General features: G+C 40.3%; 1 protein-coding gene across 1 annotated transcript in view; it reads left to right on the top strand.

The window, feature by feature from the left end:
• Positions 1–18,290, top strand: part of ADAMTS12 (ADAM metallopeptidase with thrombospondin type 1 motif 12) — a gene marked incomplete at its 5' end in the record, with an annotated part of 172,453 nt that overhangs the window by 58,014 nt on the left and 96,149 nt on the right. Inside the window, one exon of the mRNA XM_082497230.1 lies at positions 7,218–7,392. Coding sequence (XP_082353356.1) covers positions 7,218–7,392 — 175 coding nt within the window. The remainder of the gene's footprint in view (positions 1–7,217; positions 7,393–18,290) is intronic.

The following is an 18,290-nucleotide window of genomic DNA, read 5'->3' as shown; positions in this document are numbered from 1 at the left end:
CTAGCTGAGGACATAGGTGAAAATCTCATCTGGACCCGCATTTTGGTGGATTTGTGTTCTGGTAGAGATAGGAACAGATAACAACTCAAAGAGAAAGATCCTTGGGGAAAAAATTGACATACAGAAAGCAATTAAGTGATAAGCTGAAAACAGAAAATAAACTTAGCATGTGTAATGTTTACAGATAATTTACTTCACCAGTTCAGGTTGATTATTTGAAGTTCTCTGGTAACGCATGTTTCCTACGGCACAATTTTTTCTTTAATTAGAAAATTCTTTTATTCAAACTGAATTTCTCTTGCCGTGCATTGCAGTTTTAATAAGCAGTTGGAGCAAAGTACTTGAAGGTAAAAACAGCATCTTATCTTCTTATTTTTGTTTCACATCACTTCTAAAAACTCGATGTGTTTCCGGAGTCCATCACTGCCCTGTTCTCAGAAATAATGCTGTCTGCTTTCAGTGAGTTACACACTGTTCTTACTGCAGGTGTTATTTTTTGGCATTATTGTCAACATAATCAGTTATATAGCTTTAGACTGCAAATTGTTGGGTTTTTCCCTCCCCTCTTCTCCTGACACAAACCCATTAATTCCAGCCCCTCCTGTCTGGAATAACATTGCGATTACAAAATCTTAGCCAAGGCTAAAGCTGCTCTTTTCCCTTCCCACAGGACTCAGCTTCAGCTTCCCACATGGAATTGATTGAAAAAATTCTGCCAGAAAATATATTTTGACAAAACCCCTGAACTTTTGACCAAAATAAATATGTGAAAGATATCTGTTTTCCACTGGAGAATGCAGATTTCCACTGAAAATCAAAAAAGTTGAGTCAGAAGTGTCCAGGATCACCATTTCCTCCTGGCAAGCGATCTGCAGTGTGGGAGATGCGACGTGTCCAGGGAGCTGTTTGTGTCAAAATAATGAGGCACGTGAACTAAAAATCCCATTAAGTAATGTAACTGCACTTTCAAATACATTCTGGGAAACATTTTTGGCCAAAGTATGTCAGAATTTGGGGGTGAAGCGAGAGATTTGAAGGATGGGAGAACAACAGTTTAGAAAAAAATTATGTGGTAGATTTTTTAGATTTTCCCGTGTAGGCATTGAAGGAAACACATGCACACACACACCTCCCCCACACCCACTATTTTCTGGCCATTTCTATTACTGTTTTACATGGTAGCTTTTCATAAAGAAGTTTAAATGAGGGAAACTTGGCTGCAGTCATTTTTTTCTGTGGAGAAAACTAAACTCTGTAATGAGCATAAATAAGGCTGGCTTATTTCCGATGAAGCTTTCATAACGGTGCTCCTTTGTGTATTCCGAGGCCATGTGAATGCACTCAAAAGCAGATGATGCTACAAACTGCTAAAAAAAATAGCATATATTGTATGTATACATAGCTTGAAATCTGATGGACTTTAAAGGAAAAATTCTTGCTATTATATTTATGAGTCAGAAAAGCACAGTTATAAAGACCAAAACTAAAGAAATACTTCATCAGCAAAGGCAATTTTTCTGGTTCCGAGTGCTTTGAAATTTAATGTGAAGATTGGTGGTGCTTTCTTCCAGTTGGTCTCAGCATTTCATTTCTTGGTGTATAGCCTGTGCAGGATGAAAGTGCAAGTGCAAAGCACAAGTTCAGTAAGAGCCAGAAGTCTCTGGAAGCTGTTGGAAAGCCCATCTGTGTGCTGGAAGTGGAGTTTTACAATCACTTAATCCCAAGCAGCACTAGCGGGCACGGTGCATTTCCCACTCTGATTTCATTAATTGGGTTTACCTGTAAATTTACACAGGTATCTCTATGAGATATTTCTCTGTAAGACAGAGGAGGAAAATGAATTCTTAAAAAATACCATTTCCCCCCGTAGATTAGCATTTCAAATATGAAATGTTTCTTTTTTTACAGTAATGGACTATTTCTGAGAGAACCACGTTTCTCACTGTTAAAACCATGATAATTTTATTCACTGTTGCTAATGTATAGGGTCATTATACTTCCAACTCGTAGATTGTGCAATTGATGGATTTTTTAAATTTGTAATTTGGAGTATAACTTGTGTGTGCTGTTCTTTATGATTCTGGACAGGAACGAAAGTCGCGGTTTCTACCTGACAGCCATTCAGTCAATAATAAAATAGTTTCAGGATAAACAAAGCAAGGATAAAGGATTTTGATTTAGAAGATATACAAATGCCTAGCTTATCTTCCAGTTACCTCTGGGAAGAGCCATGAGAAGAACTTTTCTCATGGAGACTATCAGCTCCTGTTCTTGTTGTAGTGCAAAAGTGGAACTGGCAGATGTTTTTAGACATTGAAAAAATTACACAGTAATAGAATTAGGGGCAATTTTTTAGGCAGGTTCCAGAACTCATCTTTTATATGAGCTAAATATTATGTCTTCTTATCTCTGGTAAGTTCAGGCACCCACTGCAGACATTTTCAGATAATAAAGTGGAGCATGTCATAATGTTTTACGGATTTTTAGACGATACGGAGTAATGCACATTTTTGATGTCACTCTTCAGTTGCTTTTGCAGTCATGAGTGTAATGTGGCTGTGCAGAAGGGTCTACAGTTCCTGACCCTCCCTAAATTTGCTTTGACTTACAGTACTTCAGGTAACATAAAACATTTCTGTATCACGTTTACAGAGCTGTATTTAAGACACTGGTCTCAAGAACTCTAATGTCCTCTTGGACTGGTGTTTGGGAGTAGTGATACAGACCAGAGAATCTATTCAAATAATTTTACTTTTTCTGTTTTCATCTCCTCTTCTAGCTTTCTTTCTCCACGTGCTGTAGCACCATGAGGACTGCAGTTGCAAGATGAATTAGAGCAATGCATGCACTGATTTCAGGGTAGCAACATGGCTAGAGAATAGCCACGTGTTAAACTGTCAGGGAAGAGGAAGTACCCAGGGATGTTGACACCTTTGGAGAGAGATGTTCTGTCCTGTTTATAGTATCTTGTCTCTGTCCTGTAACAAGGAACACATGGAGGCAGATGTCTTTACTGGGGAGAGCGCAGATAGCACTAAAGTGCCGTGTAGGATGTAATGACATTTCTCTGATTTTGTATTGTAGTCATGATGGCTTCATCCAAATTTCAAACTCTTTCAGAAACTCCCAGAGCACAAAGTTGAAGTGAAAGCAAAGTTTGCTCATAAGTATCTTGCTTTATTGGGGAATTTGTTACAGACAGAGCAGGCAGTTTTGTTTAAATGAATTCTATCGCTACTAGAATTTAGTATCCATGAGAAAATTTGGATCGATTTTGTTGCAACTTGCAATCTTTGCCTTAATTAGAAGTGTAGTACTTGGAAAACTGTATGTTCTGCTGGATCTTTTGTGTAAGAATAGTAACACAGTGTCACCTGAGCCTTTTCTTTGCAGATTTTTTAGATACTGTGAGTAGAGCTGGGCTTTAGTCTGTAAACCTACAGAAAACAGGAGAAAGTTTCACACAGTGGTGATGATTTATAACTCAGTTTTTCTATGAGGATTCCCAAATGCTCAATGCACATTCAGCCTCATGGCGAACATCAGGTCTGTTCCATAAATTAAATAAAGATGCAGGTTTCATGTTACAGTGAGTTTAGAGGCAATCCAGGCTCAATGTGTCCTTGTTCCACCTTCCTCCCTCCTCAGACTACACGGTGGAGGGACTCGTGGCCATAATTTGATGGCTGAAACCAGTAAGTGGGGATGGGAAAGAGGCAAGGATACGTTGTTCCCAAATGTGTTCGGCTTAATCCAGGAGTTTGATGCAGAACACTGGCCTACTGACTTGTAGCCTTGAATTTATGATACTGGTACTTTACAACCCTGCAAGAAGCAACAGGAGTGAAGGAAATATCCTTGGGTCCCAAGAACCACTTTTTAGGTTAAGGTTAAAAGTGTCTTTCACTGGTCATTGTGAGGTCAGAACTAAACCCAGAGAAACTGCAACAAGCTGTATCTGTGGTTCAGAAGAGCTTGGTTCATGGGCTGACAGGTGCAGTTGCACTCTCTTTGGTGATAAAGATGGTTTACGTATTTCAGTGCCATCCCCTCAGTTGTTTGTGGGGACGCACTGTTGCATTAATGCCTGAAATGGCCCCTGTAGGTGTGCCCGGCAGTATTGCCAAGCCAACCACCAAGAGTTGTGCATAACCTGAAAATATACCTTGGATTCTTCTTGTTTCATTCTGAGCTGGCAGCAGTTCTAGCTGTAGCTTAGTTTTGCCACTCTACAGGCCTAGTTGCCTTTCAATAAGTAGAGATCTTCTGATAGTCCCAAGGTGTCAGGAGCTGTTGTGGTGAGTTGAGCTGTGAGTTGATGACACTCTGCAGAGTCTGGAGTGTCTCCTTGATAAAATAGTCCCTCAGACTTCTTCGTGCTCTACAGTGACTTCAGTCTGGATGTCAAGTGTAGGAGCAGCCTTTATCTTCCCAAGATTCAGCAAACTGCAGCCAGCAAATATGAGAGTTCTGTTCTGGCTGTTGTCAACCTCTTTTAAAGAACAAATGTTAAAGCTATCTCATGGAAGTTACACATGCCTGAGATAGGTTTCTTCAGGGGAAATCTGACACACAGACATGGCCTCTTCCAGCAATTAAAGGACATTAAAGATTTCCACTTTTTCTGCATGAATTGCAGGAAGTTTCTCTTGGACCTTGCCTCACGTAACAAAGGAGACAAGCAGGAAGGTAGTAATTACAGGACAAAGAAAGACAGTACTGCTAAATGTGTTTTCGCGCACATTCAGTTGTCTGTCAATGTAAAGAAGGAAGCACATACAGTAGGTGTGAGTTAAGGAGCCACACGTACTCCTGGAAAGTGCTACAATGGTAGTGACAAGAACAGTATATGAACTAGTGCAGACAAGCAGTTACTGCAGAGGACAGGAGGGACAACTGCTAGTTTCATCCCAGATTTAGAGGAAGACTGACAAGATTCCTGCTGCATGTGGGTGGGATAGTACAGTTGTACTGCTGAACTTAACAAATGTCCACATAGTGCCAGCTGGTTGGGGGTGTTGTGGCTGTATTGGAACAGGGATGGCTTGAGATAGAGTTGTTACAGCAAAAAGCTGTAAGACTGTGAAAATAGGTATTCCATACTGAAAAATAATTAAAAGGGAACGTCTGAAGCCAGGTGCTGTAATAGACGGTGTTTGCTGGCTTGTTGAACAACCTTTACTGCCATCTGTGTGCATGTGTGTGTGCAGTATGAAATATGATGGATTTTTCTTTTTTCTCCTGCTCCTTACAGCTTGGATGGAGAGCTGAATTTTAACATGCAAGCATTGCTGGGGGAGCTTGGGAAATCGGGTCACTACTAATACCCTTAATTTTTAATATGATTGCCTGGCCTTTCTTCTTACAGATGCAACTTTGCCATAATAGTCCAGTGACTAATCAGCCTGCCCTATAAAATCAGGGTCTGCAGTGAAGATGGTTGGTTCTTCCTGGTTCCAACTGGGTTAAAAAACAGAACAGGAAAAAGAAGGTCAGATAACCCAGACTTTCAGAATATCTAGGGCAGATCAAATCCTGTGGAATGAAATGGGCAAAAGTTTTGTGATGGTGCTTTGATTCCTTAAGCAGCAGGAGGAAAGATACATCTACCAATTTCCTGATCTAGCATCAGTATAGGCATTCCTGCTCCATAGATTCATGCTTGCCTGACAACCTTTATCCAGTCTGAACATGGGATTTATTGCTTTTGTAGTGTCTCTCAGCTCCTATATCAAAAGTAGCCTCAATTTACAATTTAAAAAGAAACCTGAGCATTTTTGGATTTCATGTTTAAGAGTCATAAATCTTGATATCTTTTTTCTTAAAAATGAAACAAAAAACATACAGGCAGTAACTGCAATCCCAAATGAGCAAACATATGTGACTTTGATTATTGAACCTGTGAAACTTCATGGATATTACCGAGGCTTCAAACCAAGGCTAACCTCTGGCTTTTAAACTTTGACTTGCACTGGAAAACTGGAAGGAAAGAGTTTCTTCTCTTAAGAACAGTTGGGCAAATTCTCTGAAATGACAGTCACAGTTATTAAGTTGTACAAGTTTGCTGTGGGATGTATTGGGTCTGTGGCAATCAGAGTGGGGGCAGAAGGTGTCTGGTAGAGTGGACTTTGAAGCTTGTGGTATGGAGATCTCACACTGAGCTGCTTAGTACATAGAGCCCATAGTTGCTATATTTTAAGAATGCTTTTCCTTCATTCATATGGTTTCCCTCTTGTCCTTACCGTCATACTGGCTTTCCTAACTGTCCAGGGAAACTGTAAGACCCTGGAGTGTTTCAAAAGTTTATTTTAATTTGTCTGTCCTTGCAAGTTTCAATACAGCAGCTGCAGGAACACAGTGTTGCTGCATTAGATTTAGTACTGCTCTGTATATGTTGACGTGGAAGGGCTATACAACGGTTTTGCAATGTTAACAATCCCTGCAAAAAAGCTGAGACACAAGGGACCAAGGAAGTCCGTGTCTGGTTACATGTGTCTCTCAGATCATGACAGAGGGAGGTGTGTAAACTGGTCCTCTGTAGTACAGATGGGTATAGAAGGTCCTGGAGCTCAGCCAAAGCTGGGAGGTTGATAGAGAAATTATAGCATGAGAAATGTTACAGCCTTTGTTAGGCAGGTCTGTTGCATGATCACAATAACCTGCTATAATTCATGAAAAGCTACTTCCATGGGAAGCCTGGGGGCCAGAGAGGTTTGTAGTCTGAGTAGAGGGTGGACCACACAGTCCAGCCCACCTGACAGGTTCCCTAATCTGACTGTGGAATTGCAGCTAGGAGCAGAGTTATGCACTTATGAAACTGCTTCTATTCAGGGCTTGTTCTCTGGGGAATGGATGCAAAACACCAGAAGAACAAGAAACAAATCTTTCTAGTGCATCATGTTTGACAAATTAACTTTTGACCTTTCGGTGGCTTTGTAGAAATACGGGAGCCTTTGCCTCAGTATACAGGATTTTAGGTTATTAGGAAGAGGATATTTTTGATGTTCCCCTTTGGACTGTTATGCCTTTGTGAGGTACAAAGCAACCTTCACGTATGTAGCAAAATAAATGCTGAAGACCTGTTGTTTTCATATTTCTGCAGTGTAATGACTGGCTTATGAGAAAAGCGCAGGGATGGTTATATGAAAAGACTCTTATTTTATTGTTGACTTCCAGTACTGGACAGTAGAGATTAACTCTTTTGTGCTTATTTTCAGACTGGATATTTCCATCTGCCCCATGGGGATTACTTCATTGAGCCCATTAAAAAGCATCCACAGAAGGAAGGAACACCCCACCCCCATATTATCTATGGCGCTAATATCCTTCAAAATGCTTTAAGGAGAAGACGGTCGATCCTGATGGAAAAAGAACAAGCATGCGGATTGAATGGTACAAATATTGCTGGATTTCTGCCTATTTGCTTTCTGCATCTTTTTAAGCAGTTTTTGTTTTCCAGTGCTGTGTGCCTTTCCTTCTGCCAGGCTTTTTTAAATTCTATAAAAATAGATTATGCAAAATGAGAGCATCTTAGTCAAAACACCTTGAGAGCCACCCTTCTGGGTTCCTTTCTGAAAACTTAAATCCCCCCTATGACTGCTGGGATATGTTTTTCACACCATTGATCCTTTCTACCCCTCACTTTTTTCTCCAAACAGAACTGTTCAGTGAGTTTGACTTGAATTCTTGAGTAGTTCCAGGATGACGAGAATTGCAGTCATTATTATTTTTAATAAAATATTCTCACTCTGTGCAAGTGCTGTCCTCAACATAAAATATCCCCCCTCTAATACATGGTTTAAATTTAGGATTTCTAGATTCTCTGTGATAGTTACCAGAATATTTAAAGACTTTTATTTGGTTGTGCAGGGCAACAGCAAGATGTTTTTTCTAGAAGTAGAAGTAAAAATAACTTAAATATTGGTGCAGTAATACTCGGCATTTTGTCTTTTGGGAAAAGAAACTAATACACTATCCTGGAAATACACTATCTAGATGGTAGTTGGCATCTCGTAATTACAAAATGAGTTCCCTTATCCAGTAAAATCAGTTACTTGACTGACTTTGTATAAAAAATGTATACATCTTCTGTTGGTTCTCAGATGTTTGAGGCATTCAAGCTGGGTCAACACCAAACTTTAGAAAAGGTACAGTATTGGTAGGGAGAATGAATAATAACCTAAATAACCTGAAATATACAACCTAATAAGCTAAGACCCAAGTTATGTGCAAATAGAACTGCAGAATGTGCAGGGGGGTGTTTCTGGCTTTCACAGGTTAATGGTTAAAGAGTAGTTGGTTCTTTTCCAGGGGTGGAAAAAAGGAGGAATGTGGGAATTTTTAATCCTGTCGTGACTGCTGCTGAAGTTTTACTGCTGTGGAATAAGAATTGATAAACTAAAGAAGCAAACAACAACTCATCCCTACTGTGTTTCTGGTCATAGACCTGCTTTGCACTTCTTGCTTGCTGGCCATGACCAGCGTGAAATGATAGCTGGGGGAAACTAGAAAACTGATGGCTTGGGGGGAGCTGTTCAATCTTTTGTGATACTGGGAAGGTGAGGATAAGGGGAAGCAGTAAGAATTAATATGAGTACTGTTCCTTATTATTTTTCATCAAATAAAAATACATCTACTTGTTAGACAAATAAACCTGAAGTTGAAAAGCCATGAACATCTGAAGTTGATGTCTATTTTGACTTAAATCTAAAGTAGCTCCCTGATTTTCCATTTCTTCTGCTAACTGCTAGGATGAATGAGAGGAATTAGTTTAGATTTGCTTGTGAAGAGTGAGGAAATGTTCTTGCCTGCTGTCTTCCAGGTTTCTTTTATGGATGAAATAACACCTGTAAGCAATAATTTTAAATATGGGGAGGAGATAGGAGGTACCAGGGATCATGCCGTGTATTTGCTTTGTGTAGCCTGCTTATTTTCTTTCTTCCTCTCACTTTTTACCTCTTGTATCTTCTTTCAAAGTCCTGCAGAATGAGACTGGTTGGACCAGTCAAATAAAAGAGCAAAAATACTGGCTGGGTGGAGAATGGATTGAGAGCAGCACTGAGGAGAAGGACTTCAGGGTACTGGTGGATGAAAAGCTGGACGTGAGCTGGCAATGTGTGCTCACAGCCCAGAAGGCCAACCATATCCTGGGCTGCATCAAAAGAAGCGTGGCCAGCAGGTCGAGGGAGGTGATTCTGCCCCTCTACTCTGCTCTCGTAAGACCCCACCTGGAGGACTGCATCCAACTCTGGAGCCCTCAACATAAGAAGGACATGGACCTGTTTGAGTGAGTCCAGAGGAGGGCCACGAAGACTCTCAGAGGGCTGGAGCACCTGTCCTATGAGGACAGGCTGAGAGAATTGGGGTTGTTCAGCCCGGAGAAGAGAAGACTCCGGGGAGACCTTATAGCAGCCTTCCAGTATCTGAAGGGGGTCTACAAGAAAGCTGGAGAGGGACTTTTTACAAGGGCATGTAGTGATAGGACAAGGGGTAATGGCTTCGTACTGGAAGAGGGTAGATTTAGAACAGATATCAGGACAAAAAATTCACTCTGAGCCTGGTGAGGCACTGGAACAAATTGCCCAGAGAAGCTGTGGTGGCCCCATCCCTGGAAGTGTTCAAGGGCAGGTTGGATGAGGCTTTAAGTGACCAGGTCTAGTGGGAGGTGTCCCTACCCATGGCAGGGGGGTTGGAACTAGATGATCTTTAAGGTACCTTCCAACCTAAACCATTCTATGATTCCATGATTCTATGACCTGGATGCTGGGAAAAATTGAGCATAGCTTCCCTGAGATTTCATCACTTAGACTAGCTAAGTTTGCTCTAATAGGCTTTGGAATCTAAAGTGCCTGTCTGATGTTATTCATTCTAACGTGACAGAACTATTTCTAGTGGTAATAGTATGTTCATGATATTCCAGACTAACAAAGGGAGTGTCTTATGAACTAACAAAGTAATATACTGTCATTTATGTTCCTGTGTTTAACTGACTCGATCAACCTTTAGAGGTAATGTCTGCTTTAGGTCGAGCAGTAATCTGCTTGGCTGTCATAGAAGTTAAGTAATTAGTGGGAAAAAAGTGCATGGAGGAAAAAAGCATTTCCTTCATTACATTTTTGCACTTTGTGTCACAGGATATAACAGTCATTGGTTCCTCTAAAGGCCTTAACTTTTAATTTGTGTATTATGTTTTGTTATCTCACTTCTGTTGTAGCCAGCTCTTCAATGAGGGTAGAAAAAAAAAGTCAATGTCATCTCCTGTTTACACTAGAAGTGAAATACAGAACAAAAAAGGAAATTGAGTTGATTCTTGCTTTCTGTGCTAAATATATTCACTACACAGGCTTTGGGGAATACTTGGTGCATAAATAGATTTTAAAGGTGGTAAATTGACTCTTGCCCCTTTTTGAAGACCTCAAGCACTTCATGCTGTTAAGTTTGATGCCAGAAGTCTGGTACACCCACATGATGTCACAGATGGCACAGGGTAATGCCTTTCGACATCACTTTGCAGCAAACCAGTTTCAATTTAAAGTTCATATTTAATTCTAGAAACGAATTCTATTTTGCAGATTAAACATCATCACCATTTTGTGTTCTCAGCCCTAGCCTTGTCCCCACTGGGCTGCGGCTTAACTAATGAAGAATTGCCTGCCGTATCTCTTGTAGGAGCTGGTTTTCAGAATCAAATATTTCAGCCTTGTGGGCTGATATTCATTATACAGGCTGTCTGCTTTAGTTTATTTGAGCTCTGATTCTGTTTGGTTCTTAAACTTAAGCTAAGACAATTGAGTCTTTCCTAAGACTTATGCTTGGGAAACCCTTTGTATGCCCAGGCTAAAATATAGTCATGATTTTTGCTTGGCAAAGTTGAACCACCTGGATGCTTTCAAGTCAGCGCACAAAGATGGGTAGTGATAATAGTAATACTTTAATCAGAACTAACCTGTCTGTCCGGCAAGGGAGCATAAAGACTAGTTTTACAGGCAAAATCAAAAGAGAGGAATTAGTGTGGAAGGGAATACATAGAGGATGCTGACCTCCTGTGCAGCCTTTTTCAAGCTTTTTTAATGCAAGGACCCTGTCACCTCTTGGAAGAAGCTCTGTGCACCATGCTCATGACATTTACTGTGGCAACAACCACATGAATCTCCAGGCTCCAACCTGCTTGTCATCTGTGTCATCTACATACGGTAATGCCTTAGCATCAATTACATTCATGTGCTCTTGCAATCGTTATATTAATTAGTTTATAATTTGCAGTATCCTTAACAGTTTCAGCTATTTGGAGAAAACTCATTTGGATTAATGATGTAAATTAAAACGTAGGTTTGTGCTCTACACTTCCACTGCTGCCTAGGCAACTGCCAGATGACTCAGTCATTAGCTGCCTGCAAATCTGAATGCTAGTCTTGAAGACAGCATTACGATACCGTACATTGCAAGCTGCTGTCTTACTGTATCATTTGAAATCTGTGTGAGAAGTAGCAAAAAATGATAAATGAAAAGTGTCCTGGAGCTTTATGAATAACTCTTCTAATCGTTTGTGCCTGTATGAGAGGAAACTAAGGATTTGGGGATTTGCTTTGTTTTTCTAAATAGGTTATCATAAAAACTTGACAGTGCTCTGAGATACAATGCAAGAGAGAAGGAATTATCCTCCCTTCTTCAGAATAAGAAAAGATTTCCTGCCATTTCTTTCTGTTTGTTTTCATGCAGTCTGCCACAAGGTAACGGTTTGTTTGTGAGCTGTCAAATGCAGAAGTTTTGTGAAGTTTTTGAATGAAAATGCTATCATGTGATGTGATGGAGCCCTTCCTGACTTAGCGCTACAGAGGGGACTGATAGAATACAAATTGATGGACTTCTTTTTCTTGGCCGGATGAGGTGGTCAGGTTGCTGTCATTTAGAAGGAGGGTAGTTGTGTTTATTCAGACTGCATTCCAGTATTTACTGCAGTAGACTGTAATATATAACTATGGAAAGAAAGGTTTAGGGTATTAAAATAGATCTCTGAGAATTCTTCATTGGAGCTTTAGGTGTATAGAAGTTGTCATATGCTTTGCCCTCATTTTGGCATTGAAAAGATTGGATAGAAGAGTTCCAAATAGATCAGAAGTTAGGATTAGTTTGGGTTGTACATGGACCTCTGACTCCTTGTCTACTGAAGAGTTATAAATCTTATAACTGAAAATTTTGGATTTGGAGCAATTTTGCATTGGAGCTGTGATGGGATAAGGCTGGGGTGGGAAGGAGGAGACAGGCTGTGTGAAATGACCAGAGGGCTGAGAGGAGCTGAAGGAACAGAGCAGCAGCATCTGTGCAAAATACGTTTTTAAGTCTTTTGAATGAAGGCTTGGTGGCATGGTTCATTTAACAGGTGACTGGAATGCCATTAAGCTCTTTCAGACAATAGTTACCTGTTGTTCTTCCTAAGGGTTATGTCTGAGTGCAGGATTTTATTGAATCACAGTCTTGCTTTTTGATGATTCTCTGCAAGAGTACAGCGTAAACTGTTAGTCTTGGCTTTTGACAGTGAAGTCCTTTGTTTAACCACTTGGAAGAGAGATGGAAAAAAAGCCCAGGGCACTGTTTTATTCTCAAAGGATAGCCTATCTTTTTTTGGAAGAACATTGTGGCCAATGTAAGCAGCCTTGCTTGCTGGCAGAACCCCTGGTACATGCTGTGTAACTTCCATATCTTTTCAAGAATGATGCTGACATTTTTCCAGTATTTGTTTATCCTGTATTTAACCACATCAATTGCTATTCAGCTTAATTTGCTTAGTTTCTCCAAAACACAGAGACTATTATTCTTATGATGATAAGTTCACACATTGAACTGAGATTGGTTCAATGTTGACGGAAGAGCATCTTTCTCCCTGCATCGCTGCTTGCTACGAACAGGCTCTACTAATACTAACCTGTTTACAAGCTGCTTGCCGTGAAAAAAGAGCAAATAGATACATTCAGTCAGAATGACCTCTATTCTAAAGCAGGAACAATAAAACACACAGCCTGCAGGAGTCCATGTAGTGTCTCTGATGTCTAGAACAGCTTGCATTGAACTGAAAACAGTGAGTGCCTGCTTGTGCAGACAGCAGGAGATTTAACATTTCAGGACTGGGGTAACTGGGAAACAAATACGTGGTAGCTGGTTTGTTCTAAGAGTGGATGAAACAATTGCTGCTAACTGGTGTCAAGAGATCGTGTCTTCCCCCCCCCCCCCCCCCCCCCCCCCAAGAAGCTCATGAAATCAAAGCAGGAGATTCTAACTTTCTTTCAGGTTTCAGGAAGACTTTTGTTGTTGTTGTTGTTGCTCTCTGGAGTGTGTTAGAAGCTTATCAGAGATAAGACTTTTTCTTCATTGTCTTGTGCTTTCCTTCTCCAAAAAAAGGAAGCGTCCTCTTGTGTTTCTAAAACCTCTGGATTCTGTGCCAGGGGGATAAGAATTTTTCAACTTTGAGTTTCTGACATATGAATTTAAGAAGACTTCTGTGTTCATTTCACTTTGCTGTCAAAATTGTGTTACTTCTAACAAATGAGTGGGCACAAATATGTAGCCTTGCTAAGCAATAAAAAGGATTCTAGGTTTCATTATCATACAGATATTTAATAGATATGCTTACTATTACTTGAACTTCAGGTTTTAAGAACACAGGATAAGGTTATTATCTCTTAACTTGAGTAGCCTAGTAGTTAAATATTTGAGTTTAAGCTAGTTGTGTTACAAACTGGCTCCTTTCATAAATAATGGAGTAGAACAGTCATTGTCAAAGGCTGATTCATCCTATCCTAAGATGTCATCTTTGACTTTTGGGATGAATTGTCCTTGGAGATGCCTAGGCTGTAGTTACAGGCAGTAGAAATATTGGTAGAGGAGAAAGGAATAAAATATTGTATTTTGTTCAGTTCTCCCTCTCCAGTTAAATCAGTGCAGAGTCAAAAGTAGAACTTTCTCCAAGTAGATCCAAAGTCTGTGCTAAACAGGGGCCAGAGAAAGCTCAATGCTGGCGGAGGGCTGGCACCTGCTTTCCCAGTCCCTGATTGTTTTCTCATCTTCTTCTCTTTCCTGCTGGAATTTAACCTTCAGTATTTCACTAGCTCCTAGTAACTGAAACATGGTACTTTCCATAAGTACTTGTGTTGTGCAGGAGGTAAGGGAGAAAAATGTGGAAACAAGAGATTGTTGTTATACTGTGATAATAGTCACTTGTTGCCACCAAAGGGCATCAGAAACACGATACAATTCCTCACTCAATGACTGAAAAACATTTGAAGTTCTGTGACAGGCCATATTCCAAACAATATGAGTCAAAACTATAAGGAGGGAAAAATCTGCTTCACTGAGTTTCAGTGGAGTCTTTCTTTTCAGTCCCTGTGCCAGTCAAAAGAAATAGTTTGCTATACTATGCTTGCTTACTGCATTTGCTTTTCTTCAGTTTAAAGGGTAGACTGTGGTCTCTTCCATGTCTTCACTGAAACAGTTTGCTTAACCACTCATCAGATTGAGGGGTCTCAGTCTGGACAGAGACTGAACTTAGTTCAGCATTTCTAACCTGTACTGTCACAGAGGAATATATTCTGCTCTTGCTCTGTGCCTACAGCTTTCAGTATCAAACTGTGTGTGATGCTGTTGCACTTTTTGAGTATTGCCATTGATTGGGTAAACAAATGCTTTCGTAATGTAAATGTTAAATTGCTGTAGTATTGATTGGGAGAGCAATAGCAAGCTTTAGAATTAAACTGTTACATATTGCATGCCATCCCTTTCTCTTTTGTAGGATAACAGTAGCCTTAAACAATTGTAAACCTTATTTCCACAGTTGAAATAGAAAACTCAGAAAGCTAAGCTGCATTTAGGAAACGTTTTTGTTGCAGGACTTTGAAAATTTGCTCAGAGCACTTGACCCATTAATGGAGTAGTATTGGCAAAACTGTTCAGCCTTCAGTCTGTTCAGTGCCAGATTTCTCAGTCATACTGAACTCTCTGTGAACTTTCTAAAAAGAAACTACAATTACCTTATTATTTCTGGGCAGATCACAGCTTTCTAATTCTTCTGGAAGTGCTGGACTTGTGCTGTGGGGCTAATGCACTGATATGGGCTCAGCGTTCACAATTAGTTTCTCCGAAGTCTGTGTGTCCCTGATGAGCCTCTGGCAGCCTCCTATCATACATGACCCACTTTAAATAGGTGCCTGAGCAGAGTTTTTCTGTGTGAAACACAGCGTCCTTACAGCTTCTCCACTCCTTGCTTGGGGTTGGTGTTACTCCGTCCATGCTCCTAGCATCTCCTTGAACTTGGATGCACTTGTGTACTTTGAGAGACTCGTCTGGATGAATTGTACTTAAAAGGAGATTGTAGTACTCCTGTCAGCATATGTGTTAGCTTATGATTAGTTGGGAACAAGGGAAACTGCATAACTTAGGATGTTACAAGATTTTTTCTATCCACCACTTTTTCTATGCAGTAGTCTTGTAAAGAACTGTAAGATCTCTCCTTTTTAGGGAGAAGTGGGGCCATACCCGGCCTTACCCTGCTCCACACATAATTAATTACTTGGTGGCCTGTTCTAGGGTGCACAGATCCTATTCTGCACTCCTGATTATTTGCTGAGTGTAGGATTGAGTTCTCAACTCCGGTGATGGGTACTTGTGGAGACCATTCTTATAATGAATTTCTGTCAATATTGAATATCTTGGGATGCTGTGTTTAGTAGATGCAATTTCACTAGACAGTAGTCTGCAAAGAGCATCTTTTGGAGTCCAGGATGTAATTTCTGACACAAGTCTTTATGTATGAACTGTTTTTACGTTCGGTTGCTGGAAACAAAGATCAGCCTCAACACAGATTTAGTGAACTACTGGACTTGCTAGCTGGATTCGATTTGTTGTGAAAGACTTCTAGTAGGGTGAGGTTTGTTACTCATTTTCACGGTGCTTACATAAAGATTACCTGTTGTATGGTGTCTTTGTAAATAATACCTCTTTGTGCTATTTCTGAACTATCCTGAAAAAAATTTATGTAAATAACAGACTGGAGGGACACTATTCACTTAAAGATCATACAGAATTACACACACTTTTTTCTAGAAAAAGGAATTGTCCAACAGAAGTAGGCATCCGCCTTTATGAAAAAAAAAAAAAGTGGCCAGAAGATTGCTGTGCTAAAAGGTATGGAGAATGTTTTTAGTTGATGCCCTTAAATACTGCACTTTGAACACTTTGTAGAACTATTTGTTGCACATCCAGGTTTCTGTATGAAAGAGCTTAAAAAGAGAATATTGATTTTTTGCCACAATCTCTTCTATGCTTTCTTCTTTTCTTCTCTTGCAACTTAAGCTTACTTCAGCAAAACAACATGTAATCAGGTGTCTTAGCTGAAAAAACTATGTATTCCTGTCCTCTTTAAACAACTAATGATGAAGCCTTTGTGCACATAAATTAGATTGTTAAATTACAGAAAATCTCTTCTAAATTGTTTTAATCAGTCTCAAGAAACACTGCCCCATAATGAATCTTTGTGCAAAATACAAAGTCCAAAGCCTTGCTATTCTTCATTCATTTCTTCCAAAAAAATGGTCTAGTTCCCTGCTATCTCTGGTTTGTACTAATTTAAAAAAAGGTCTTGTCTAATATTTTGCTCATCTGCAAAACAGTGTTTCAGTTGAAGCTGCGGAGAGATTTTTGTATTTTAAATGTTTTTTAAACAAAATTAAAACACAGCCTTAGTCTGAAGCCAAAGTTAGAATTAGCAGCAAAGTTTCTTGCCTGCCTGAGCTCTAAAACAAGATGAATCAAGTTTCTCCCCCTCTGATCTGCACTATAGTCAGTTGAGCCTCCAGTCTGGATTCCCCTCAGCTCTGTGGAGGTTTGGATTTGGATCAAAGTCTTCTTTCAGGTGCTGCAGTTTTACCAAGGGATCATTCCTGACATTTTCAGTATTATTTGCCTGACATTCTCCAGGCAAAATATTCACTGATTCACTCTCTGCTTTGTGGTATTTTCTTTTCAATGTCCAAGTTGAATCCATTGCCCATTGTGAGGTACTTCTGTTGGTCAGGTCTTCCTTAGAGGGGATGGAAGATGAAGAGAGGGATGAAATTTCATCTGCCGGGAAGGTAACAGTGAAGAAGGGCAGTAAAAGAAGGGAGTTTTCTGCAAAGTCCAGACCAGAAGCATTTGCAGGCAGCTGAAAGTTGTCCAAGCATAGGTAGCCTTAACATTGGGGAATGGATTACTGAACATCCCCTTCCCCAGGCGATGGATGTAAGATGGTTTTTGCTATCATTATGCATTTGGCAGGTATTTTTGTCTCCTTAAGCTATAATTAATCACACTGTTTAATGATGTGTGTGAACTGGATGTTTCTTTGAGGCAAACACAACTGCATTTTTCTCTCTCGTCCCATGTGTTTACATACCTTTATAATTTCAAGGCTACCTGGAGAGAAGAGGAGCCAGAGACTTCTGCAAATGAAAACTGAGATTTAGAAAATAACAGAGGCTGAGTCTGTTGACAGGACTTTGCTTGATTCTTATTTCACGGGAGTGCAAATTTTAAAGCTCAAACCCAGTTCTAAGCAAACACTTTCAAACTTCTTGGCATTTTGGTGTAGGAACCCCAGTAGCTCCTGTCTGTGAAGGGTTAAGGCATAGTTGGCAGCAAACCATAGGGACCCTAGTTAATTATAGCTGGTGTTACTGGTGAACCTCCACCCTATGTGTGACAAAAATGGAAGCAAATTAATGGGATCGTGACATCCAACTGGTTCTAATGCCTCTGATAGGAAACTGGAATCACAGGAAAAAGTCACTGTCAAAACTGTCACTGCCCATGCAGTGGTATTCATGAAGAGCTGAGAATGGCACCAGTCACCCCAAGATGGTGTTATCCTATGAGGACTGCTTGTGTGAGGTGCCTGGTGTCAGGAGTCCTTAACCTCTGATATGCAAAGGCACTGTTGGTTGCCTCCCCTGAGATATCTCAATGTCATTTGTGCTATTCCTCCCCTTGCTCCTTCTAGCAGTTCACAGATGCCTTCATCAGCTCTCTCCAGTTGCAGGATGGAGTAGCTGAATGATGGGCTGTCCCTGCTCTTCTGTTTCAGCGGCTGGTGTCTGTGCTTGGGTGCCTCTTCAAGGGCTTAATTAGGCAAAATGAAATCTTGTGTGCTGAGTTGGAGCAAGAGAACCTCCATGTTCATCTTTCAAAACGTCATGAAGCTGGAAAATGTGGTTATCAGGACCTGCGTCGAAGAATAGAAAACATTAAAAGCAGTATGTGTCTGA

Source organism: Vanellus vanellus (assembly GCF_965231255.1).
Source record: "Vanellus vanellus genome assembly, chromosome: Z".
Taxonomy (NCBI): domain Eukaryota; kingdom Metazoa; phylum Chordata; class Aves; order Charadriiformes; family Charadriidae; genus Vanellus; species Vanellus vanellus.
This window is presented reverse-complemented; position numbering and strand designations above follow the sequence as displayed.